Raw genomic sequence first — 25,018 nt, forward strand, 5'->3', positions numbered from 1 at the left:
CCTGAGCTTGGCCTGAGCTGGCCGCTGGACAAATTTACTTGCAATCCAGAGAGCAGATGCCAAGCGGAGGAGCAGCGTGAGTGCGTGGAGCAGTGGGCTGCGGTGCTGCACTATGGATGTGCAATAACCTGGCGTAGCTTTCCGTTGCTGCTGTGCACAGTGTATCATTCAAAGAGGAACTTGTACCCAAGTCTGTTCATAACGAGGTGTGTATGCCCGGCTGCGTAGCCTTCTTCCCCTGTTTGGCCAATCTTGCATCTTAGTGACGCCTCTTCCCGGTGATGGACCATGTTTCTCTAATGCTCAGGGGTTCTGATTCAGGATAGCTTCCTGACAAATGCTTAGGAATTTTGCTATCAGCAAATGCTCCGTGATTTTGCTTCCGCTGGGTACCAGACAGTGACTGAGTAACACCAGCGCTGAGCCCACAGGCACAGCCAGCGCAGGAGACTCGTCCAAGTCCGGCACCCACCCTCTCCCTCACTTCAGAAGTCCCCCTGCTTCTGCCCATCATCGACGATGGAGTTTGTATTTCTGTTGGTGCGCCAAATTCTCAGCTTGTAAGATCCATCTGCGCGCACACTAAAGGAAGACTAATAATTAGGTGATACTTCAGTAGACACCACTTCCGTAGCGTAGCATGATCTTCTAGCTACGGTAGATGTAAAGACACTGGTCAGACTTTTGGCTGAATCTTTGAACAGCACAGAGAGGATGTTGGCGTGCCTTGGTTTTTGGCTTCCATTCCTGCTCTTCGAGGATCTGGTATGATTGTTTTTTCATTCATAAAAAAATAAGAGAAGAGCAACAGACACACAGCTAAATTTAGAATTATTTATGTAGGAGGTCTTTTTACACATGTACTTTTTAGCTACAGTTTCAGGGAGAGACCTGAGCTACGCTGAGGTCAGAAAGACTTCTGTTATCCAGACATAGCCCTGTCTCCTCCGTTCTGACTCAATGCATTGTTTTATGGGAAATACTATACTACACTATGTAAGTACTCTTAGATAGTTTTAATATTTCCTCTGCTAAGGTCTCAGACAAAAGCCTTGTAATACGAGAGACAAGGGGGCATCCAAAAATACTTGTGTGTGCATCTGGCAGCCGAGCTCTCCACAAAGGATTTTGCCTCCACTTTTACGGAAGGTAAGGGCTTGAAACACGCACAGGATGCTTGATTCTCCTGGTTTTAAACCAGATCGCCATGTCATAGCTCTTCAGGTGCCAGCTGGGGTTGTGCTGAAGGGACATCAGCCTGGACTGGTAGAATCAGATGTTAAAAACCACTTCCAGCCATTGCCCCCTCCTCTCGCTGGACCATGGCTTAGTGAGCAGTGCCTCCTCCTTTTCTACCAGAAATGTCTCGCCCTCGTTCCAGGGGCAGAAGCAAAGGAGGTGTTTTTAACCTGAGAGCCAGCCAGGGCCACTTTGCAAGCCCAGCAGCTTCATGTAAAAGAATTTCAAAGCCAATCTAGATAAAGCAAAACTGGTACTTTATAAGGCTAACACAATATAGTATTTAGAAACATTAACTAGTCAAGGCTCTTTGTGCTAATACTACATTGTATGGTCTGTATGTACAGTCAAAAGGACTGCACAGCTGGTTATTCACATGAGCAAAGACAGATTCCTGTGTTCTTGTGTTCCCTCTACAAACACACTTTTAGTCCTTTCCAATAAAACAGAGAAAAAAAAATCTCCATAATGTAAAAGCAAAAAGTCTGTCATAAAAATAGGTTAAAAAAGAAGCATCAGAACTGACTAAGAACTGGCTCTGAATCACATCATTGTCTAGATGCCAGACTAAGGCTGTTTTTACAGTCTCTGAAATGAACTAATACCTTTAGTGCAGTCACAGACTTACAGATTGCTTCTTTCATTGACAGTAACGCAATCGTTGCTAAATATATGATGGAAATCAACTTCACCCAAATAAATGTTAATGTACAAAGCGTATGTATGTGCAACATATGGAGCTCTGTTAGGATGTTCTGGTGACAGGACAGCCGGACCCTTTTATTATGGTTTACGACATTAGCAGTTGCTAAAAGCTCCAGTGAAATTGCACCCTTATGTTAGATATTTATTTCCCTATTTTCCAGTTTCTTTATGGATTCTGGTATGGTGAGTCATCTCCCAAAACCTTGCTTTTTCAGTCACATTTCGCTAGATCTCTGTTCAGCGAATGGACTTGTGATGGTGGAGTGAATCTGGAAAGCAAGAGGTAGCTTGTTCTCGGTGTCTTGTACAGTCTGATTTGGTTTCTGACTCTATTTATGTTGAAAATAAGTTTTCTTGGCTAAGGTAATCATTATGATGATTGGTAATGATGACGGTCGCTCTGAATTGGTGTGAATACTGGTTTGTACAGGGGAAAGTAAGTAAATTAGATGTTCCCGCTGAGCTGGGGAAATTATCTTCTCTGGCTTTGTTTCAGCTCTGTCCATGCCTCAGTTGTTGAGTCTGTCCTCGCTCGAAAGTGTGCCGTGACCCCAAGAACCGCAGCGGGGGCTCGGGCGGCTCCTTGGCGGAGCCCAGGCCACCGGTGCCAACATGGAGACTGGCTGTTCCCTCCTTAACCTGTCACACCCTGCTGGTACATGCCGGTACAAAGATCACCTTCTCATTTCCCTTTTAAACGTAATTTTCCTTCTCCTTATGAGACTACCAGCTGCCCAAGGCTTACACGGAGATGTCGGGTGATGGAGGTACCCCAACTTGTGCTTGGTGGCCGTGCGGGCGATACCGGAGCCGCAGGAACAGCGAGCCCGCAGGGAAGGCTTTCAGAGCTGGGCAGGCAGTTTTAGAATGCAAGCAGGATTCACAGGTGGTGTTTAATTTCTCTGTGGAATCCGCTTTTAACCGGAGAACACCCCGCTTCCAGGCCAGACCTGGCCCGACGGTCGCGCCTCTGGGGCCTGAGGTGATCCCGGGCGGGGCGGGGCGCCGCGGGGGATGAATACTGAGGGAGTCGTGCGGCACTACTCGCGGCATTACGGCAGGAGGGGCGGGGCGGAGGGCGGGGCTTCAAACGTGGCGGCGGCTCAATAGGAGCGGAGTGGGGCTGGGGGCGTGGCCGGGCGGGCGGGCGGCGGCGCGGCTGGAAGGGCCGGGGCGGTTCTAGAAGCGCGGTGAGAGGGGCTGCGTGCTGCCGGGTGAGCGGGCGGGGGGCTCGGCTCGGGAGGGGAGGGGAGGGGAGAGGAGAGGAGCGGAGCGGAGCGGAGCGGGCACCTCCGGGCTGGCAGGGGGCGGCGGCGCGGCCGCAGGTGAAGCCGTTCCCCCGCGCTGAGGGGCCGCGGGGCGGCAGCGGCAGCTCACCCCGGGCGGGCTGTGCCCGGTGTCGCAGTCCCCTCAGGGCTCGCAGTCCCCTGGGACTCGCGGGTGTCCCTCCTGGGGGCCCGGCGCGGCAGCGGGCTCCCCAGGGACGCTGTGAGGAGAGCGGCGGGGCCGGGGCGGCCCGGGGCTGGGCTGGGGGTCAGGGCGGGTGCGCCTTTGGGCAGCCGGCTGGGAGCTGACTGGAAAGGGGGACTCAGCTTTGAGGTGCCGCCGTTTAAATGCTCGACCGGCCCCGCCGGGCGCGTTCTCCGTCGCTTGGTGTCCGCGGGTCCGGGGCAGCTGCCTCGGGGCAGCACCCGCAGTTCAGCGGCTCGTTACGGGGCTTCACGGCGGGGTTAGCAAACGGCAGCCTCCGGCCTCTGCCCTGCCTCCCTGCTGCTGGCCTCTGCCGGGGGTTGCAGCTTAGCTGGGGGGGGGAAGAAGCCGAAAATGACCCTTCCAAACAATCATTGGGGTTTTGTAAACATGTCGGCAGTATCATCGTTACAGAAAATGTGGAAGGGCTGATTCCCCTTTTCCTTGCCCTTGGGGTTTGGGTATGACTGATCATTACCACTTAGACTACCGTGTGTCAGCTGCATTAACTGGCTGTATGTGCGGTTCCAGCCTGCCCTACGCTCAAGGTAGAGCAAGCGATCCCTTAAGCTTCATAAAGGTGTTCAAAACCCGCTTGTTCTACTCCTGTCTCATTTTGCTTTAACCTGAGGTTTGTTTTCCAAAAAAATGCTTGTCCTTATTTTTGTCAAAGCACACCGACGTGCAGCCGAGCTGTGGATAAGCCAGGAGAGCGCAGACAGTCGTGCGCGACTGGTACGATGTAGTAATCAAAGCCTTGGTGGAAAAGGGTTGTGCCAAGGCAGTGGAGGGCAGGCTGGCCTGCAAGCTAAAGGCACTCCCTAGGGTGTTACGACAGCTCAGCTGGGGAATAATAATTTGCTATGTCATAGTAATGCAAAACATGCTTTTGACCAGACAGGAATAGTTTTATTTCAAGCAGCAAAGAATGTCCTTATAACCTGAAAGCAAGGAGGAAAGAGGATGTGTAAATAAAGACTATGTTTGGAGCTGACTTTGCGATGTTTGGTATTCTTAGCTGGTAATCACCCCTGTTCCTCAGTAGAAAGTACTGAAGGTAGGCTTTCCCAGAAGACGTTTTTGTGACAAAACCTCTTGCCCCTTAATTTTATAGGCCCTCTGTGAGCGTGAAGCTGAGCTGAAAGGCCACCTCAGCCGTCTTCACCAGGGTAATACTTCAGCTTTCTGGCATTAAAGACCTAGAAAATAATCCCGCAGGTGTGTTGTAAATATATATAGCAACCAATGACTGCAAGTTTTATTTTACAGGCAGAACATTATTCTACAGTTGTAAATTGGCATTGCTATGACACTAACAGACAATAATTTTGCTTCTTGCTTATGCCATAATTTCTTGAGATTCCTTTTTTTTTATGTAGCTCTTCCCAGTGCAGGAAGTACGAGCCCAGAGGATGATTATGTATTTCAAAGACAGTAACAGCAGAGGGAGCATGATTTACCATTTAGTATAAGAAGTTTTTCAGTCTAGGTTTAAGTCAGGAATCCAGTCTGTTTATAATTTCCATGCTGTGCATATTGGCAGCCTTCCAAAGAAGAAAGCTGTAAACACAGATATTTTTCCTATGATTAGTTCTGATTTTTGTGTATGGTTTTCTATACATCTGAGAAATGAGAATGCCAAGTATGGCAGGGGGCACGTTCCAGGGTGATTTCAGAATAGAGTCAACCCCCGCGCCTCTGAGATAATGTCTGATTTTAATTAAATTGCTGATATTAATTGAAAGAAACAGTTCACTGACGGTAGACCATTTTTATGTATAAAAAAACCCCCTTCTTTCTGAACAGGAAGATTTTTTTTTTAATGCGGTATGAGCACATGGAAGGTTATGTTAAGTATCATGATGTACTAAAATTATGGGCTTTGCACAGTAAAATGCAGTCTAAATTTTAATGCTGAAAAGTTAGTGGGAAAAGAGCATGCAATCTTGCTGTCCTATCTTTGCTAACAGTAGCGATTTGATTCTAGGCCGTTTCATATGGGATGAGCTTCCAGACACTGCAGAGTAAGATGCAGGCAGATTTGCTGTGCCTTAGACTAGCATGAATTTTCTTGCCTGTTAGAGTGCGGAAGAAATATTCTTTGCTATAGTTTAAAAAAAACCCCAAACTGTTGGGAGCTAATCAAGATGCTTATAGTTTATAAGGTGGTTATAACGAAGGATAACAAGCCATTCTATGTTAGCAGAAATGCATGCAGTTTTGCATGAATGTACTGTATCCTTGTTAATGTGTGCAAATGAACAGCTTTTCCTCCTTTTCTTTTGGCTTGCCTTGAAAAATACAAGACAATCATGTTGTATTATTTGCTAGGCAATTATAATTGTTTTCAGATGCACATTAAACCCTTTGGCAAGAAAGGTAGTGATGTTGGCATAAGCCGTTTTGAGCACTAAATCCAGCGTGTACTGGAGGAAGGAGCTGGGAAGCAGTTATTTGATGATGAAGAGAGAATTTGCTTGCGAGGAGGCACCTGATATTGAAAGGGAGCAAATGCTTTTTGTGTCTCCCTGGGTATGACCGAGAGCTAGCTATTTGGAGCAAGGTAGCTAACTGCATGCTGCACTGGCAGTGTGGTGCATCCTGACATGAGGTCTAAGACGTGGCAGTGCGGTCTGGGTAGGGCGCTGACAGGCGTTTAAATCCAAATTTCTTTGGGTCAGAGGAGTGGCTGAACGTTGGAGCATCTGAGTTCCTGTGGACAGTGAATTTCAGCCCTGAATTACTTGTTCCAAAGTCTTCAGCCAGTGGTGAAGGTTTGCTTTCTTAGGATCAAATTAATATGTTTCCTTACTAGTTAATAATTTTTAAGTAGTTTTATAGCTGCTATAATGTTCCAGGCATCTCCTGGCTAATGTGTCAGGCTAATCTGCAAGACTTGAAATACTGCTATGAGCTGGAGGGTTTTTATGGCTGCTTTTCTTACAGAGGTATTGAGAGAAGCTCTTCCTTGGCAACATCCTGAAAATCTGTTTACAATTCAGCCCATCTTTTGGCTCTAAATAAGTATCTAAGCAATCTTGCAGGGTTTTTTTGTGCTATTTTCCACTTAAGTATAATTACCCTTATCTACAGCCATCAATACTGATATAGCAAGTTGTTGCCTACTTTTGAAGCTCCGTTCTTTGTGGAGGGGAAAGGGGATGAAGCCAGCTGGGCAGTCAGTTCTGTACTTCTCGCTGTGTCTGTAAGGCAGTGGGTGGAAGGCACTGGCATTTGGAGAAACCGCAAACAAACCTGTCTCATCCAAGAGTCCAACCTCAAATTGCTGTTTGAGGATGGACCGTTCTTCACAGCCTGGCATGTGGGCCACAACTGTATGTGCACCAAGAAGCCATCTGTGGCCCGAGGTGACTTTGAAGTAGTGATTTGCTTGTTAGATTTCACCATGATACTTTAAATTTAGATACAATGTGGAAGCAGCTGTTTTTGCAGTGATTTTCCAGGTGTCTTTAATAGGAAACAGGCTGTAACCCTTATTTGTGTCATCAGATTGTAAGTTGTTGCATTGCGATGGTTCAGAAAAATGGTATATTAATAGGATTTTGACAGTATCTAGTTATGATACTTTGTCTCACAAACTTTATTCCCCCAGAACAAAGTGTGGGTATAGGTCTGTAAGAATGGAACTGAACTAGGGAACAGTAGTCTGTCTTAATTGCTTGGAAGAAACCATTGCTGTATGCTCTGGGGGAAAAAAAAAAACCAAGCCAAAAACCTGGAAGAAATAGGAAACTAGATCTGTTGGGAGTCATTAAAATTTGTCATGAAGGAAATGTCGCAGAGAATGTCTGGTGACCTAAGATACTGACAGAGCAGTGACTTCTGCTGTGATCTGTGCTCAGTATTGGTAACGTTCTGACGCAGCGAGTTGGCAGTCTGCTGACCAGTGATGGTATGCAGGTTTTTGACTGTAATGTTGTATGGATCAGTGAAGTACTGCACACCTAGAGCTCTCTCTTCACTTTTGATCTATCCATTATGCCTGTTTTAGCTGTTATCCAACTGCATCACTGTAATGAATGTGAACGAGCCTGCAGTGTCTGTGAGGTAACGTCATCTGAGTTTTTGTGGATTGGAGACTGAAATATAGGCTTAAAAAAATGCATTCACAGGGGTTGAAATTAACCCTGTGAAACTTTTTTCCCCCCACCTAGTCTTTGGGAAGAGAGGTGACTTTGCTGGTAGAGGTTTGGAGCAGCTAAATCACTCCCCGCTTCCATACCTCCCCTGGAGAAGCCTGATAGCAAAGGGAGTGCTATCATGTGTAAGCGGTGGAGTGGAAGAATACTGTGGGGTTTTTCTGGAGTTTGTGTGATCAAAACGAGAGTTCACAATACAGCAAGAGTCACACTCTGGCCTGATTTGCCATAATAAGCAAGGACAAGGGGTGTGATTTTTATTCTTTAAATTACATGGATGGGTCTTATGCCAGGTTCACTTAGTTTAATTCTTCTGCATAAGAAGTCTGTACAAATTTTGGAGCCTGGATGAAGGACTCACTTTTGTTAGTCCCTGTTTTTAGTTAGGCTGTCAGGCAATCGGAGGGTTTCTTCTGACTTGTTTTGTTCTTCTGAGCACACCCTTATCTGGGAACGAAAACTGACATCAGGAGTGCACGATCGGCCATGAGATAGTGCAGCTCGCATCTCCAGTTACCTATCATGTGTGCTACTACTATTATGTTTTTTTAAAAAAGCTTCAGAATCCAAATCAAGTCCCCTTATACACCATTGTGCCAACTGAACGGTACTTGCTAAGGCTCTTTTGTGGGGTGAAGGGGGAGAGAGGGGTTGATGTTTTTTAGTCCCTCTAGCTTCAGCATGTGTGGGTAGATGTGCTGCCTCCCGTCTAAAGGAAGGCTCTGTGAGGATCATGCTCTTGTTCAGTGGCATACAAAGGAGACTGCAGCCTGTCAGTTTGATCAGAAGTGGGAGCCCTAGAGGGACTGGATGAGTAATAGGTATTTGTTTCCTCTTCTGATCTGAAAAAAATCCTCCCTTTGGCTTGTGTGGGAGCTGGCTTGAATCCCCCATGACTAGATATGAAATTCGGAGTGGGCGAGAAACTGATAACCCTGGTAGATGTGCAAGTAACTTTTCTAAGTCAGGTCCATGTTTTTATATCTTCTTGATTTAAGAATTTTTAGAAAGCTTATTTAATAAAGAATTCAGCCTAACTTGTGGAGAAAAATTCCATCCTGGTCTATTTTGTCTAGAAGAACCTTTTTTTCCTTCTGCCAGTGCTCTCTGAAGTCTGACAGCACTCTTTCCAGTGGGAGCAATGATTCATTGAGGTCTTACACTCCCGAAGAAGTGTTTGTACAATATCCATTTGGTTGGCTGGCTGGGCACATTTAAGGGAAGCAGCAAAGCATTAAGTATCTGGTACTGTATGGGGAGAAGTTTAGCTCTATCGGCGTTGCTGCAACAGCTTCTCGCTACAGTGAGAACGGCCCCTCGGGTAAGGCAGTTGTGTAAGTGCTCATCTGTGAGGAACACGTGGCCTTAGGATCCCTGTGCTGATGGCACTTGGCGTAGCCTGACGAGCCAGGGCAGCATGCTTGTTGTCCTGGGCCATCTTACAGCCCTAGCTCAGGGCAGCGTGAGCTGGCCACCTCGTTCCTGCATGAGGGGCTCTTGTAGCCCGAGGCTGAACTGAGCCCAGTGGCTTTGCTCAAGCCTTTTTGGTCTGTTGCAGAGGAACGTTCTTATTCTCACTTAAATAAAAAGAGGTCCTAAATTCACCTGTCTGGTATGATGCCTTCATCATTTGCAGATGCTGTTGAAAAAAAGCCAGGAATGTAGGTAGTATTTATCCTACACAGACTTCTTATCTGGCATTTCTATGCAACTACGTTCTTCCGTTCTCTGAATAAAACTCATCATAAACATTTGTCTCAATTTAGTTATTGAGGTAGGAGGTGCTAATGTCCCTTCTGCCTGTCTTGCCCTCTTTGTTAGCAGATGGTTTAGCTGTGGTGCGGTGGGCATGCATACGTGTGTGCGTGCACACATGCTCGTGCTGTCCAAGAATGTGATTATAACATTATGCTCAGCCTCCTGTAATTCATTATTTGTGCTGGTTTTCCAAGTAACAGCTGTGAAAAGAATGTGTACAAACAATTTGAAAACCCTGCAGCCAGGTGTCCTGCTTGTTCAAGCAAGAGCTGATTTCTCTGTTTACTGAGGCTTCTGTTTATTGACTCAAGCAAATCTGAGTAGGATGGCAAAGCTGTTAAAGATCTGCTATAAAGACAAGCTGCTAGCTGTTGTAAGTGTTCTTGGCAGATATCCTCAGCCATGAGAGAACATGGTGAGGAGGTGCAGGGCGGAGAATGTAGAGTTGTGTTGTTTTAACTGGAAAATTCCCTTGTAATTGTTTTGCCAGGCTTTGTGTAGTGCATCCAAAAAAACACTCCATGAAACGATGACAGGCTATGCAGATGGACAGTTGTGGCTTAATATATCCAAATTAATGTACTTCCCAAGTGCTCTTGACTTGCTGTGCTTTCTGCTACATCACTTATTGTGGCTTTTAGTATTGGCAGACCTCTGCATGGTACTATTCATTCAGCTTTACTCAATTCTCAGATTACCCATGTACTAGTTCTGAACTAACTTAAACAAGCAGTTTGGGAATATGCGGTTTGCAGGGGGGGTAAGAAACAGAAGAGGGAAAGAAGACTTATTATGATGCTGTGAGACATTTTCCTGCTTACTCATGCTTGCAAACTGTTGTGGTAAATGTTTCTGATTCTCATGAGGTCTTTTAAAGCAATCAAAAGAATAATTTAAAAATTATCATCTTGCCATGTGATAATACATAGCAGAGAACAGAGCTATTTCTAATGTTCTTAGTGATGGTAGCATCGCTGACGGTGTGCTTGGTGTTTATGTCCATGGCACTGGTGAGCTCAACTGAGGGTGAGGGCTTCTATCATGCTGTGGGCTTGGAAAACCCAGAAGGAAAGGGCGATATCCACCTCTCGCCCTGTCTCACGTTGTGCGGGCAGATATGTGGAGCCCAAGGGAACAATGAGCTAGAGTTGTTCCAGCATTATCTTATTTCAATACCTTCCCACTTGCTGCATTGCTTGAAACTTTAGGATATTCCATGTATTTTCTCTTCCCTTCTCCCTTCCATCCCCCTTTCTCATCAGATTTAAGAGATTCCATTTTGCCCCAAATAGCTGCATGCTGTTTACTGTATTTGGAGTAAGAGCGGGTTGCAAGTGGTCATTTCCAGCCACCAGTTTACCCAGTTACAACGGGTAGGAAAAAAGAATAATTGCTTCTTGGATTAAGGTGAACAGTTGTCATCTTCCTTTTGACGCTGTGTGCATGGGTGTTATGAGAGCTCAGTGTTTGCCGAGCAGCAGTGCTCATATGTGAGGGCTGGCTGTGGTGGCTGTTCGTGCTCAGGGAACAGGCAGCTCTGGAGTGAGCTGTGGGCTGATCCAAGTGCAGTGCAGGCTCCTCATAAATTCCCTGGAAGAGGCAGTCCTGGCCATCAGATTTACCAGCAGAATTACAGCTCCCAGGAGGTTTTTCTGTACAGATCTTGCATCCCTTACTTCACTTGTCTACTGCCTTGTCTGCCTGTCTGCTCGGACTGGCTTTCCCTTCCATGCCCTCGGTGGCTGTGCTCTTAAAATGTAAAAGTCTGCTTTCAGTCTCCCTCTCGAGAGGCTGTGTTTCGAAGCTGGCACAGCCTTTGGAATACAGAGGTCGTAAGGGCTGTGCCCAGAGGCCAATATGCTGGGATGATGCATCTTGAATAAGCAGAATGGGAAATTTTACTTTCAACTTTTCCAACCGTTGCTGCCACTTCCACACTACAAAAGGCTATATTTCTCTATTTGGCTTTCTCACTATTTGTCTTTCTAGACAGTTTTTATATAACTGAGTTTCACAGCATGCTACAAGTTTCACTGTTTAAATTAGACTTTTATTATTATTGGAATATAATACAACTTTGTATACGCTCCTATTTTCCAGCTGTAATTATTTATGATGTGGAAGGCATTGAGCTGCCCTTGCAGAATATCTTCTCACTGTCTCTGTGGACAAATAGATTGTTTCTGTTACTTCTGTCATGTGGGCCTTCCATGGACTGCAGTGTCTTCCATGTAAATCCCAAAGAGTATACCAGATAGCATTTGAGACTGTTAAGTAACAGCTCCTGTGGTTAAAGAAGACTTTTTTCCCAAGCTTTACTGATTAGAATTCAGTCTTTCAAGGACATAAATAATTTTCATGAGGGTGAAATGACTGAGGATAAAGATTAATGCCTTGGTTTCTTTTTTTTTTCCTCACAAATAAGTTAATTGTTTTTACTCCTCATTTTCCTTTTAGTTTGTACAGGTTTGAGCTATCTGGAAGATGAAGCCCTGGCTGCAGTTGGTGTTCTTTACCTGTATTTTCCTGATCTGGCACACAGAAGCAGAGTTCTTCACCTCCATAGGTATGGAAAGAACCAATGCATGATGTGATGTAGCTAATGCCAAAACTGTTAAAGTTTACAGTTGAAGCATATGGCTTTCTTCATATGGCCCTATCAAATGCTGTCCATATTAGGAAAGCTACTCTTCTGCATCCTTGATGCTGTTCTGCACTGCAAGTCTTGCATCAGTGCAATTTGTTTGCAGTTGGGTAACTTAGCACATTGTGACCAACATGATATAAGTTTCTCTGGGGACTGTCAGTAAAATAAACCGTTCCTGTGTTTTATTAAGAATTGTGCACCTGTTGTCACCTACACAGCACAAACCTTCTGCTAAAAAGCTTTGTCCTGAATTCAAGGAGCAATGGTTTTAACTAAGGGAGGGCAGATTTAGACTGGATTTAAGAAAGAAATTTTTTTACAGTGAGGGTGGTGAGGCCCTGGCACAGGCGCCCAGAGAGGTGGTGGAGGCCCCATCCCTGGAAACATTCAAGGTCAGGTTGGATGGGGCTCTGAGCAACCTGATCTAGTTAAAGATGGCCCTGCTCTTGCAGGGGGGTTGGACTAGATGACCTGTAAAGCTTCCTTCCAAGACAAAGGATTCTAGGATTCTATGATAGAATTTAAGTGATAAGTATGTGAAATATTTTTCTTTCACAGAACCTGAAATCTCCTGTCTTCTCAAAAAGCTGGAGTTAGGTGTCAGAAGGAAAAAATTAATATCCCCCTTACCTTATGTGTCTTTTGTAAGACCTGAGTAAATCCTGAAGAATTCACATGATTATAAGTCCTGAAAATAAGATGGATTTTTATGACAATTTATTTCTTGTGTTCTAATAGCTGTGAACCCACCGTTCTTGTGTTCTAATAGCTTGTGTGTTCTAAGAGCATACATAGCCATGCATGATTGTGGTAGAGCCTAAAAATAAGCACCAACTGAGTTTTCTGCTGTGATTTGGTCTAATGTTTTACTGTAGGATAGTGTGGGGAATTTACCCCCATAAGGACAATAGAGATTGATTTAACTACAACTGGCTGTTCTGCAGAATATGCTTTGAGCTCAGTGCAGCTATGTTTCTGAATGGTAAAACTCAAAACTCCGGTGGTTTATTTTGCACCGCTGTGTGGAACTGCTCAGCCAGAGCAAGGCAGAGTGGTGTTTCACTACCAGCCCCCAGCACATGCTCCTGTGCTCCGGAGTTGGCTAAACAGTATTTAACTACATGTGTATTATGTGATTCTCTTTTTTCCTAAGTTAAGTGGCTTTTTGTACAAAGCTACTGTGAAGGATCACCTTTTCTTTACATTTACCTATTCCTGAACCTTGCCTAACTCTGAAAATAGCACAGCCTGCTGACTTTCATCTGCTTAATCATGCCTCATTAGTTTCAGCATTCCAAAGTAATTATTAAAGCTGTGGCTGCATTTATAAATCTCATCCGGTCTTTTCAGTGTTTGGTCTTTGAAAAGCAAAGTTTGTCATAGCAATTAGGATTGACGTGCTGGCAATTTCCAGTAATGCTAATCAGGAGAGAGTGTGTATGTCAGTCTAGAAACATTAGTCTGAAATTCCTCTGTACTTAATGTTAGGTTGTGTTTCCACAGTTACCCATATTGAAAAGCTGTAATTTTAAGTGATGCCAATGGTTAGACTAATAATTTATTAGTGTGACCTAATCTGTATCCATATGTAGAACAGATGCTTTGGCAACTATGTGGATCTTTCGTTGCTTTGACTCAGTAGCTGTATTAATGTAAAACCTTTCTTTTGATTGTCTTGCATACAACTGTAATACTAAAAGTAATTTGGAGGCAGTGGAAGGGTCACAGCAAAGCTACACGAGCCATTGAAGTTGGGATTTTAAAAGCCCCTGGAAGCATTTGAATGCCAGACCTGTATGTATAATGGCTTTTGTGGTTTACAGGCATTGAAGTGCACACCCTTAATTTGTCTGTTCTTTGGTGGTTTTAATAGCCCTAGAGCATCTAAGGTCTGTCTTCTGTGCTGTTGGAAATTGTTACTTTTTTAGGTCTGATTAACGTTTGCTCATACTCTGTTTTTAGGTCAAATGACAGACCTGATTTACGCAGAGAAAGACTTGGTACAGTCATTAAAGGAATACATTCGAGCAGAAGAGAACAAGCTCTCTCAGATTAAAAGGTAGGGGGAGAGGTTTGCATAATGAAGGGGGACAAAATGGCTCATCTGTGTTCAATTACACCACACCTTTCTGTCACCACTCTCTGCTGCTAGATCTTGTTAGTATTTCCTCAGTAGATAATCACAGTAAGACCATAGGTACTAAATTGGTTGTAATTTCTTCCCGTAAACCTGCAGAGAGGAGGCCCTGCTTCATTTTGACTTTGTCTGCTTGTTTAGAAACTGTTGTCTGCTGGGCTCTTCCCACTTTTCCCTGTCCTTGTACATCACAGTGCTCCTTTGGAGAAGACACTACTCATGTCAGAGGAGCCTTGTCCATGCATGTTAAATGCCTGTGGGTGCCAGCGCTCTGTGCTACCTGTTGTTTCACGGCATCAGCACTGCTTACCATGGCAGAGTGTGCCGGTTGTGTTGTTTAGTGGAGCACACACTGAATCCCTGGCTTCCTTCCTGTGTTGGCTTTGCTGTCAGGGACAGCTCTCCTGCCTTGTTCTCTTCAGTTGCCAACCTGGCTGCAGCACATCTTGGACATTATCCTGTTTGCTTCGATCACTTGAAAGGCTCTTGCTGACAACCGCTATTTTCTGTGTCCCTTAAGAAGACTGTTAATACTTATCTAGCTGAAAGTAATATCTAATAGGGCGTGACACTAGAATAGTCTAAATGAGGTCCACGTTCAGAAGAGCTGAGTGCCTCTAAATGGAGCTATGCTTTCCAAAGAATTTCTAAACTCCAGGCTATATGTGGCAGTTTGATCTCCCTTTGGAGGTGTAGGGTGGGGATGGGGCTATGGAGTAAGTGAAATGATATGAATTCCTTGTCACTTGTATACACAAATGTTCATTTCTTGAAAAGCTGCCCTTTTGAGGGAAAGCAATCTCCTCTTCAAGTGTTGTTAAAGAGAATGTCAGTTCAATCTATGTATAAACTGGTCTTTTAAAAAAAAAAAAGAGAAGTCTTTTCTTATGGGCTGACATAAGCAAGTGCTTTTTTTAATGTGTTAAACTTTCAGTTGACTTGTATTTTGGTGTATTTGTAAGCAAGAGTATTCTACCACTGTGTCAATATTTGAGCCCTTGCACCCTGCTAGCGTATGAGGCATATGCTCTGTAACAGAGGTGCTAAGTTTTATCATTTGAATATGGTAACACTTGTCAGTATTTTGTGTTTTAATTCCAGAGATATGTTTATGATTCAAGAGCATGTTGTGATGGGAATAAACAGACTAGAACTTGACAGTATTTACTACTTTGCAAAATAAGTATTAGAAGTAGTGAAAGTCTAAATTAAAAAGAGTGCAGGTGAGACTGGTCTTAATATATATTGTTAACCTGATATCCCTGCAAAGGATTTATGGAAGAAACATCTTTTGTTCTGTTGCAAGGTCATAGTACAGAGAAGCCAGGTAGTCTGACAATATTTACCTGTGTTTATGTAAAATTGTTTGTAACTGTAGTTCGTTCATGGCTTACTGAGTTTGAGATTACAGGCTCAAAGGGGATTTCTTATGTTCGGTTATTAGCTTATCTCAGCAGAGTGTTTTCTTCCTATTGAGTACTGAGAGAGGAACACACAGCTGGGCCAGGTGTTTGTTTTAAGGGGTAATATGAAGGGCAACAGAAGAAGTTCTCACTGTAGCATCAGCAATGTAGTTGGCAGTTCAAATGTACTGTAACACAGAGGGTGACGTTCCCACTACTGCTTTGAAGCTGACCGGCGGTGCGATCTAGGTGACTGACAGCACCGCCACTGCGCTGTCTGAGGGTTTCCAGTCTGACAATGAAAGCTTACGGTTTAGTTTCCATACAGCTAAAAAGCTCTTGGGGTTTTATTTATGCTTATATTTTTACGAAGATAGATAAATGACACTCACAGTGATCGTATGCTATATCTCATTGTTTTCTGAAGTGCAGTACGCTGAAAATTGATGGCTAAGACTCATTGCAAGGGAGATGCATGCCCACTGTAGTAAGCTTTAAAATAGTAAGCAGGGAAACAAATGCCTTTTAAAAGAAAAAGACGATTGGAATTAAAAAAATCAGTTTTACTTCACTTTATCCTTGTGAAGTTGAAAGCTTGAAAGCTAGTTATGATGGTGAAAGCAGCAATAAATTGATTCTAGCTGTGTAATTAGGGTGACTTAAGAAAAGATATGCATTCATAAATTATTCTCAGACTGAGACATACACTTCTCGTTCCAGCTGGGCTGAAAAAATGGATGTACTGACTAGCAAATCAGCCTCTGATCCAGAGGGGTATCTGGCACATCCTGTAAATGCATATAAGCTGGTGAAGCGTTTAAATACTGACTGGCTGGAATTGGAAAACCTGGTTCTTCAGGACACAACAAATGGTAAGGAGTTACAGGGGAGAAGATATTAGTAGGAGCTGGCCTTAAACACAGTTGCTTATCCTCCTTGTATTCTGGAAAGCTGCAAACTCAGTTGTGGTTTAAATATTATTGTCAGGTTTGTTTGAAACTTAAACTAATGACTGGCCTCTTGTTTACCGCTTACGCAAGTGAACCTTGCCACTGAAACATCTGTCAAGACTCAAAGAAACTGTTATCTGTCTTAGGCCTCTTGCATTTTGTTTGGCTTGTGCTGTTTGAGGCAGAGGGGAGAACAGGATATACTGAAGTGGTCAGCTGTATTGGCAGCTATTGTTTTACACCTAGTCTTGAGCTTTATGTTCCTTTATAAAAAGACTTGCTCATCTGCTTTCCCACTCGGCTGCTGCTGTTGGCGATCGTTGTTTTTTTGACCATGTTGATCAGTAGATAAGACTTAAGAATCAAAATGAGACCCATACTGAACTGGTGAAGGAATTCATATCAGCCCCAGCATTAACAGTTGGCAGATGTTGTAGTCAGTTGGTGATAACAGGATCATATACCATTACTATCTGTAAACCTATCCTTCTATATGAAATGTTTCCAGTACTAATCTTTGCTTTTGCATCATATTGTCAAAGTGTCTGCCTGAATTTGCTTCCATAGCTTTCTTTTTTTTTTTAAAGGGGGGTTTATTTTTACTGGACTCCTTAAAAGTAAGGGAGAAGAGGTGATGTTTTTCAGGCAGAACACTGCATGTTTTCCCTTTCTACTCTGCATATGCTAAAGTTTAGGTACTTAGAAGTTTTTTCCAGCCAAGATTTTTATTGCCTTTTGGAATAGTCATCCTAGATGGAAATAAAATACTCAATTTTATTGAGTACTTCTGTCATTAATTCTTTTTTGAAAGGCTTCCTTTTCCAGTTCTCCTTGCTTCATGACTAGAAATGGCTGGGTTGTTTTCCTTCAGTTGATTGCCCCCACTTCTGCCCAACCAACCTGCTGTACAGCCTTGATATATTTATGTAGTGCATTTAATTTTATTCCTAAATGTCACCTGTTTTTACTTGTTAGGTTTAAAAGCCTCTTACTGAGTAAGGTCCTACCCCTACTTAGGGGATCCTGGATCAGGCTCTCCGTCCCTTGAGCTGAGATTTGGAAAGCTCTCATGGCTTTACAGGTTGGAGTACAGAGTCTGAAATCATTGTCCAGTACTATGATCTGCAGTTGTCTGTGTGGATATTGCAAGAGAACTGATGAAAGCTATTAAGTTTTCACGCTAGAAGGAGACGTTACAGGAGAATGAAGATCATCAGATTCACATTGTACTTTAGTAATAGTGTGGCACAAGAAAACAGAGGGGTTTAGTTATTTATCCTTTATCTCTTGCTTGTGAGCTGTATTTCTTAAAGTGAGACAGAAAACAATGTTTTTGGAACTTGAAAGCCTAATAAGAGGCTTTAAACCTGGATTATTTGAATCTCAATTCCCCAAACAAAGCAGATGTTTCCTCTTCTGTCTTAATCTAGTACTGATATTTATTCAAACTCAGGAAGTAACATCTTTCCCTTTTATTGCAAAGGCTTTATTGCAAATCTTACAATTCAGCGTCAGTTTTTTCCAACTGAAGAAGATGAGACTGGAGCTGCGAAGGCTCTGATGCGCCTGCAGGACACATACAAACTGGATCCTGAAACTCTCTCTCGAGGAAACTTACCAGGTAAGTGCACAAAGGTCTCCTCTGCTTTAAAAGGAAGGAAGTGGTGACATCCTTAAACTCTCTCCAAAAGTCCTTTTTCGGTAGTGAGGAAGAACCATGGTGCTGGAAGTCCATGTGGCTTAGATGCCTGAGGGTGTATCTACTTCAGCACTTTGAGAACAACCTTGAGGTTGTTCCCACCCAAGCCAAGGCACCATGGTCTGCAGTGACCAGCTCAAGTAGCATTTTTTTAATTAGTATTGCTTTAAAAGAAAATGCTGATTTTTATAATCGCTATACCAAAACACCAAAGGATGACATACTTTCTTGTGCTGGTTACTGTGTAAGCAAATACCGTGGGTACTTCCTGTCCCCAATAACTTACACACCGAGGGAAGGAGCTGCTCCATAATTCACTGCTCTGATGGCTCTTACAAAGCTTGGCTCTGTTCTTGTTTGCTATGATCTTCCAGTGAGCCTTTGGTTGAATCACTTTGCTGCTGTTCTTTCTGTGAAATGGGGACTAACAGCTTTTGCCATAGAGAGATGTTTTGGAAAGTACATAGATATATTGGGATGCTTCAGTGTTTTGGCAGCTGAGTTGTGATAAATGTTTGTTGCTGCTGCTTATGAGAGACTTACTGAAACAGGTTATGGTTGCTAGCAACACACTGTTTACAAACTGAATAGGCTTCATTAGAGTGTGGGTAGATAAGCTGACAAAACAGTTTTAGTTGTTACGTGCAGGTTATTAACAATGAACTTAAAATTAAGTCTTATCTGCTGAGCTGGAGCAACCAGAAATCAGTGCCCAGTTACAGTCAAATCGGTACCCAGTTTGTCTAAATAACAATCAGCTTCCTTATGCACAAGTATACATCTCCAGTAAAGAGCAAACAAGCTAGCTCTGCATATATATACTCAGGCTTCTCTGATCATCTAACAGTGTTAATTTGTAGGTTCAGTAAAATCTGTTAAGCTGTTAGTCTGCTCTGCCTTTGTCTACAACAGAAAATGCAATAGCTTAACACTAATTTCTATGTTAAGCTTCTCTTGGTTTCCAAAGGAATTAATGCCACAGAATTATGGTGGAATGTAATCTTTAATTCTGAAGGTGGTACAGAATCTAAAGTATTGGCACAGAACCTAAAGTATTGTCAAAGCATTGTCTTTTAGAAGCCTTTTTGCATGATAAAGCATGTATTTACAGATATGCCTCAATGCCCCCTGTATTTGAAGGCGAAGATGGTTTTGTGTGGAATGCTTAAAGCTGTCTTTCTGTTTTTAGGAACAAAATATAGATCCACTTTGACAGTAGGTGACTGCTTTGGTATGGGGAAGACTGCTTACAATGATGGAGACTACTATCACACAGTACTCTGGATGGAACAAGCCTTAAAACAACACGATGAGGGGGAGGATACAACAGTCAGCAAAGTGGAGATCCTAGATTATCTCAGCTATGCTGTTTTCCAGTTTGGGGATTTACACAGAGCCATGGAGCTTACCAGACGTCTGATATCCCTTGGTAAGAACAAAAAACCTGCTATTCTAGCGCTGGGGAGTGTTGCCAGCAACAGAGCCAAGAACAGTCATGGCCCATACATATTGGTGAGCTGACTGGAAGGATATCCTGTCAGATGACTTGTTATAAACATAGGTCCTGGAAAAAAAACCCCAGTCTTGTACATGAAGTATCTTTAACAAGCTATCTTATAGTCTGTGCTGTTATTACCCAAAGACCAAATGTGTCTGACTGCAGGACCTTTGTGCTTTGCTTCAGTGTACTGAGATGTTGTGTTTGGTAATGGTTAAAGCCAGGGTTGTCTCAAGCGGAGATCAGGGCTACCATGGACTTGGGCAGAGTGCTGTATCTTCTGTAAAGTCCTACTGACTTCACACATTCCTCTTTATTCCTCAGTGCAGGTACTCCTTGATGCTAGAAGAATACTTTGCCTGAGATCTTAAAGTATTTATTTCTGAATATTCAGAACAGATTGAGTTTCTTAAAACCTCCTTTTATCTCTGGTCTGTTTCTAGCTTTCTCTTGAGTAAGCAAATAAGCATTGTTTCTTAAACAACTTTGCCTACTTCCTGCATTGGAAAGGTTTGTCCTCTCCAATTAGAATTAACATCTACTGTGTTATGTATTTGTGTATATATTTTTTTTTAATCAGCTGTGGTTCTTAATTTACATGTTAGCTGTATCCTGAGAGTGGGTGAAGCCTTTCTCTTGGAAAATATGTATCGGTCTAATTTCTGCAGACACTTGAATTCATAGATTAAAATTTATGAGAATATGAATATGTATTGAATCTAGCTCCCTCTACAATAATAGGGTATAGCACCGATAGCAGAATGCAAATCCTTATTGGCACCAAACAGTGGAACAGACTTGGCAGTCCTCTCTGGGAGCAGCAGCTTGCTCTGCTCTGGGCTTGGCTTCCTTATCTGGCCACTATTAGCCTGTGCTCTGAGTGGTTATTACTTCTGTGGCCTTCTGGGTTAGTTAAATAAGAGAAACACAATAAGCTTGGGAGGGTCAGAAGGGTAAGAAGTGTTCTAGGTGTTAGTGTCCAGAAACGCTTCCTGGTGAACAGGGAATTGTTCCTTCTTAGTTATGCTGGGTAAATATCTATTGATGATGTTTATTGATTCATACCAACATCATTAATAAATCACTAATGATAAGTCTAATGGTGCTAGTGATCCAGAATACCTCCCATAGAAACCTGTTATAAACATCTAGAGATGTATGCTGTAGGTGGGCTGTTAAGTGGTAACGCATACCTCTGAGCTTCCCGACTTTGGAAAGTCTTTGGGACTGCGTGTGCAGCTGGGACCCCCCTGCAGTCCTTGGTTAAAGCATGCTTGTGCAGTGCGGATGAGAGGCATGGTGGAGAGGAGGGGTGCAACCAGCAGAGTAGCTTCATCTCTGCTGATGAGCTCTGATCTGCTATCTTGGGTAGAACTGGGCAGAAAAGTTGAGAGAAAAGGAGGGATCAAAAACTCCCACTCTTTTTTTTTTTTTTTTTTTTTCCCTTGGAATACAAGTTTTGTGATAGGTCCTTCCAGAAGAGATTCTTTTGCAGACTATACCTGCCTTCCCTGTGCAAAGACAGAAACTTCCTAGTGCTGGCTTTCAGTGCAGACTGGAGCCAATCCTTTGGTTGCCAATTAATGCTTTAAGAAGGGGAGAATTATTGCTGTTTCAACACAAAGACTTGTTTGTATTAACAGTTCCTGAGATTGCATAAATCACTGGTTCTGTCTGGTTTTCTCCCAATGAAGACAGTACTCATGAGAGAGCAGGCAGTAATCTGCGGTACTTTGAGAAGTTGCTGGAGAAGGAGAGAGAGGAGAAGGAGAAAGAGAAGTCAATAAACACGACCATGACAACGACAGAACCAGTGGTGCAAAGTGGTGCCTATGAGAGGCCTCTTGACTACTTGCCAGAGCGTGATATCTATGAGGCCCTTTGCAGAGGTGAAGGGGTAAAAATGGTAAGAGAAAGGCAAGAATTTCCTGACTATGCTGCCTTTGCATAAGGGTGATCAAGCTTGGTGGGACATGTTAAGTTTTTCATTCTGTGAAGCTGTTTTTTTTAAGAAAAAATTAAATGTAGTTCTGTCCAGGCTGAGATTTGTGCCTTATGTCTTGGCCTCTTTAGCTGTTAATCCTAGACAGAAAAACAGCTCTCAACTGTACCTCTTAAAGGTTGTTGAAAATTGATTCTTCTCAGTTGGTCTACTCGGCCATTTCAAATGCCAGCTGTACAGATATACTAGGAGGCTTTTTCCACTGAGAGCTGGTTATGCTTAGCCACACTTGAGAAGGAATCACGTTATGCCTTCTCTTTTGCCTCTTAAAGACATGTCCTTCTGGGGTGACTATTTTGACCAACCAGTCTCCAGTACCTCTCAACAGACATAGCTTTAATTCTCAGTGCAGGGAAAGGAATCAATGTATTCCATCTGCATAGTCTTAATTATAAGAACCAGACTTTTTTTACAGCTTGCTGTTTGTGTAGTTATTTGCATAATCTATAACCTGTTATGATTTAATTCTCCTAAAGGTTAGTGTTTCAGATGTTGCTCAGTGGTATCTTGAGTAGCATATGTTGTTTTTTATTTGCAGTAAATTGCAGAATCACCCATGCTTACCTCTTAAATTTGCTAGTCAGCTGATGGCTTTTACAGCGTTTGCAGAATGAAGCTCTTTCTTTGTCTTGCCTGTTTTAAGTTCATGAAAAGTGGTTGAGCAAACAATGTTTTGTTTGGCATTTGTTTCAGACACCTCGAAGACAGAAGAGGCTGTTTTGTAGGTACCATGATGGAAACAGAAACCCTCATCTGCTCATAGCTCCCTTTAAGGAAGAAGACGAATGGGACAGCCCTCATATTGTACGATACTATGATGTAATGTCGGATGAAGAAATTGAGAAAATCAAACAACTAGCTAAGCCAAGGGTAAGTTTCCCCTCTTCCATCTCACTAATGACTGGCAATTCTGTGCTTTAATCTCTGTTAGCAAAGACTAGGCAAAGGATTTGGAAGATCTGGCTTCATACTACAGATGATACACTGCAGTTGTGAGCCTAAGGGGAACGATTTCGAAACTGCCTGGTGATGTAGGACCATAAAGCCCAGGCTCCTGAAGGTACTTATGCATTGTTGCACTTAATTATGCAAAGTTCTCAGTCAATGGCGTAGAAACCTTTTAGAAAACTAGGGACTAGACCTGAAAAGCTAGATGAGTGACTGCCTTACAGTGATAGGAGTAGGTGTCCAATATACCTTAAGTCTGCCTTTTGAAATGGAGCCGAACTTCAAAACAAAATTAAAAAAGCCTAAATCCCAACAGAAATGGGAAGAAACAATGTTGTTTCTTTTTAAGCTGTGCTAGAAGACTATCTAGAGGTTTGGTGTTTTGCTTTGAGTAACCTGGAATCCACTGCTGCTGTTTTAAACCATAGTCTAGACCTGCACAGAGGCAGGTACTTCAGATACCATGGTGCAAATGATACAAGTGGAACTGCAGTGTTCTCCTGAAGCCGCACACAGCTCATGAGGAATAATGTGATACAGCTAACACAAAGTGGAGAAGAAAATCATTTGTGCTCTTAAGTAATTCCCAGTCTGGGACTTGGGAAGGACGGAGTACTTGTAAGGATGAATGCACAATGCGGTTGTTCTCCCAGAGCACTTTAGATCTGACTTTTCAACCCAGATAGCTGTCTGTTGGGCAGCAGAGAAACAGATGCGACAACTTCAGTATGCTAACTATAGATCCAATGCAAAGGCAGCAGCTTTGAGTGGGAACCCTAGTTTTGATGCAATACCTGTTACCTGTGGTGTGAATTCTAGTGACTCTGCACACAATAAAAAAGCAGCTACCTAATGCAAAGCTAGGAATTGTCTTGTCTGATTTTTCTGGAGGTAGAATTTCCTCTCTTTCCTTTCTGGCAAAAAAAGTATGGCAGTGAGGTCAGTCGTAGATGCTACAGCTTACTTTTCTGTCAGGTCTGGCAAGCATGTAAAACTAAACACTTCCATTTTTATAGATGAATGGTTCATTTTAGCATTCTTCTAGCTACTGCTATGAAGTGTGGTACTAAAATTCCAGTCAAGAATTACCTTTCTGTATGTAGTTCTAAATGTAAACGGTTAGAAACAGATTGAGAAACTGATGCTTCCTAAGAGCATTAATAACTTGAGATTTTTGTGACTACCAGCCAGCTGTGGGAGCGTTGGCAGAACACTCCTGTCTTGATGAGGACTCTCACCTCCATAAATGGAGACTTTTTCCTATTACATCATACTATAAAACTTCAAGAGCTTCAGATAAAATGGAAACGTTCAAATAGAGCGTATCGTTTAATCTATTTTATCAAATTAAGCACATTCTAAATAAGGCAGCTATTAATTTTTTTGGTTTTCTCTTTTTGTTCAAAGTTTTGTGGAAAGTCTTAAGTCTTGCTCACTGAGTTTTGCTTATATTACTAATGTCAGAGGAATTCTTCATATCATCTATGTAGTGTAGAACTGGGATCAGTCCCTGTAAGAGTAGGTAAATATTGTAGTCTTAAGATTCAGATTAAAGTTTTCAATTTAAAAAAAAGGCAATCATTTTCTTATAACTTGTTTTTTCTAAATCTGCCTGTAGCTCAGCTGCAGGAATAGCTTTAAATTCTGCAGTACTACTGAAAGAATGGAAAATGCAAGTCCTGTGATGAGATGGTCCTGAATAAATATAGCTTAATTTCAGTCAGGAAACTTTAGTTAGTAATCGTGGAAGCTTTCAGACAGAACTCTGAAGTGGTATGTTAGTTTTGGGCTCAGAAAGACAAGCATTTCCTTTGTTCTAAAATGCATTTGCAAGAAACTTCTACGTTTGGGTCCAAGCACTTTAACATTATCTGCAGTTTACACTTGCCAATATTTTTTGTTTTGTAGAGAAACAACATCTGTACGTGATTGAGAGTAGCTGTATTCAAGTTGGTTTTCATGCTTGTTTTGCAAAATGCAATCACTTAGTCCAGTTCCAAAAAGTAGTTCCAACTTGTCAGGCAATACATCAGAGCTGACTGGGAAGGGTCACGAAAATTCTTAACTTTATTGGTGTGGGTAGTATCGGGACAGGTCTGCCATGAAAGTAGGAGAACCTTATTGCCAAAATTCTGGATGTTATCTGCAATACAAGCATGCCTGAACAGGCAAAAATATGGCATGGAGGGGGTGGACACATGAATATCTTTCAACTCAGTGCTATAGGATTTCAGCAATATAGAATTTCAGAAGGAAAAGCCAATGGAGTGCATGCTAAGCTGAACACAGACTCTAAGAGGAAGGCTGGATGAAGCTTCTCACCAGTCCAGTGTGTGATGATGAATCATCTCTTGTGATGAAGCCCAGCAAATGCCTATTATAAGGCTGCTTTCTCCATCCTG

At 42.8% G+C, this 25,018-nt stretch overlaps 1 protein-coding gene across 12 annotated transcripts in view; it reads left to right on the top strand.

The window, feature by feature from the left end:
- Positions 1-3,085: 3,085 nt before the first annotated feature.
- P4HA2 (prolyl 4-hydroxylase subunit alpha 2) overlaps positions 3,086-25,018 on the top strand; it is a 31,392-nt gene continuing 9,459 nt past the window's right edge. For 10 of the 12 annotated variants that reach the window (XR_012776800.1, XR_012776804.1, XR_012776802.1 and 7 more), the window contains exons 1-8: positions 3,086-3,158; positions 11,799-11,898; positions 13,942-14,038; positions 16,240-16,391; positions 17,953-18,090; positions 19,358-19,597; positions 21,361-21,572; positions 22,362-22,538. Coding sequence is in view for 6 of the 12 variants with exons in the window: in XM_075509411.1 (XP_075365526.1) it covers positions 11,817-11,898; positions 13,942-14,038; positions 16,240-16,391; positions 17,953-18,090; positions 19,358-19,597; positions 21,361-21,572; positions 22,362-22,538 (1,098 nt within the window). In the remaining 6 variants the exon portion in view is untranslated. Of the gene's footprint in view, positions 3,159-4,344; positions 4,472-11,798; positions 11,899-13,941; positions 14,039-16,239; positions 16,392-17,952; positions 18,091-19,357; positions 19,598-21,360; positions 21,573-22,361; positions 22,539-25,018 lie in introns of those variants that run through there. The other 2 variants (XM_075509412.1, XM_075509413.1) reach the window with 2 other exon arrangements.

This window comes from Mycteria americana, chromosome 8 (genome assembly GCF_035582795.1).
Source record: "Mycteria americana isolate JAX WOST 10 ecotype Jacksonville Zoo and Gardens chromosome 8, USCA_MyAme_1.0, whole genome shotgun sequence".
Taxonomy (NCBI): Eukaryota; Metazoa; Chordata; class Aves; order Ciconiiformes; family Ciconiidae; genus Mycteria; species Mycteria americana.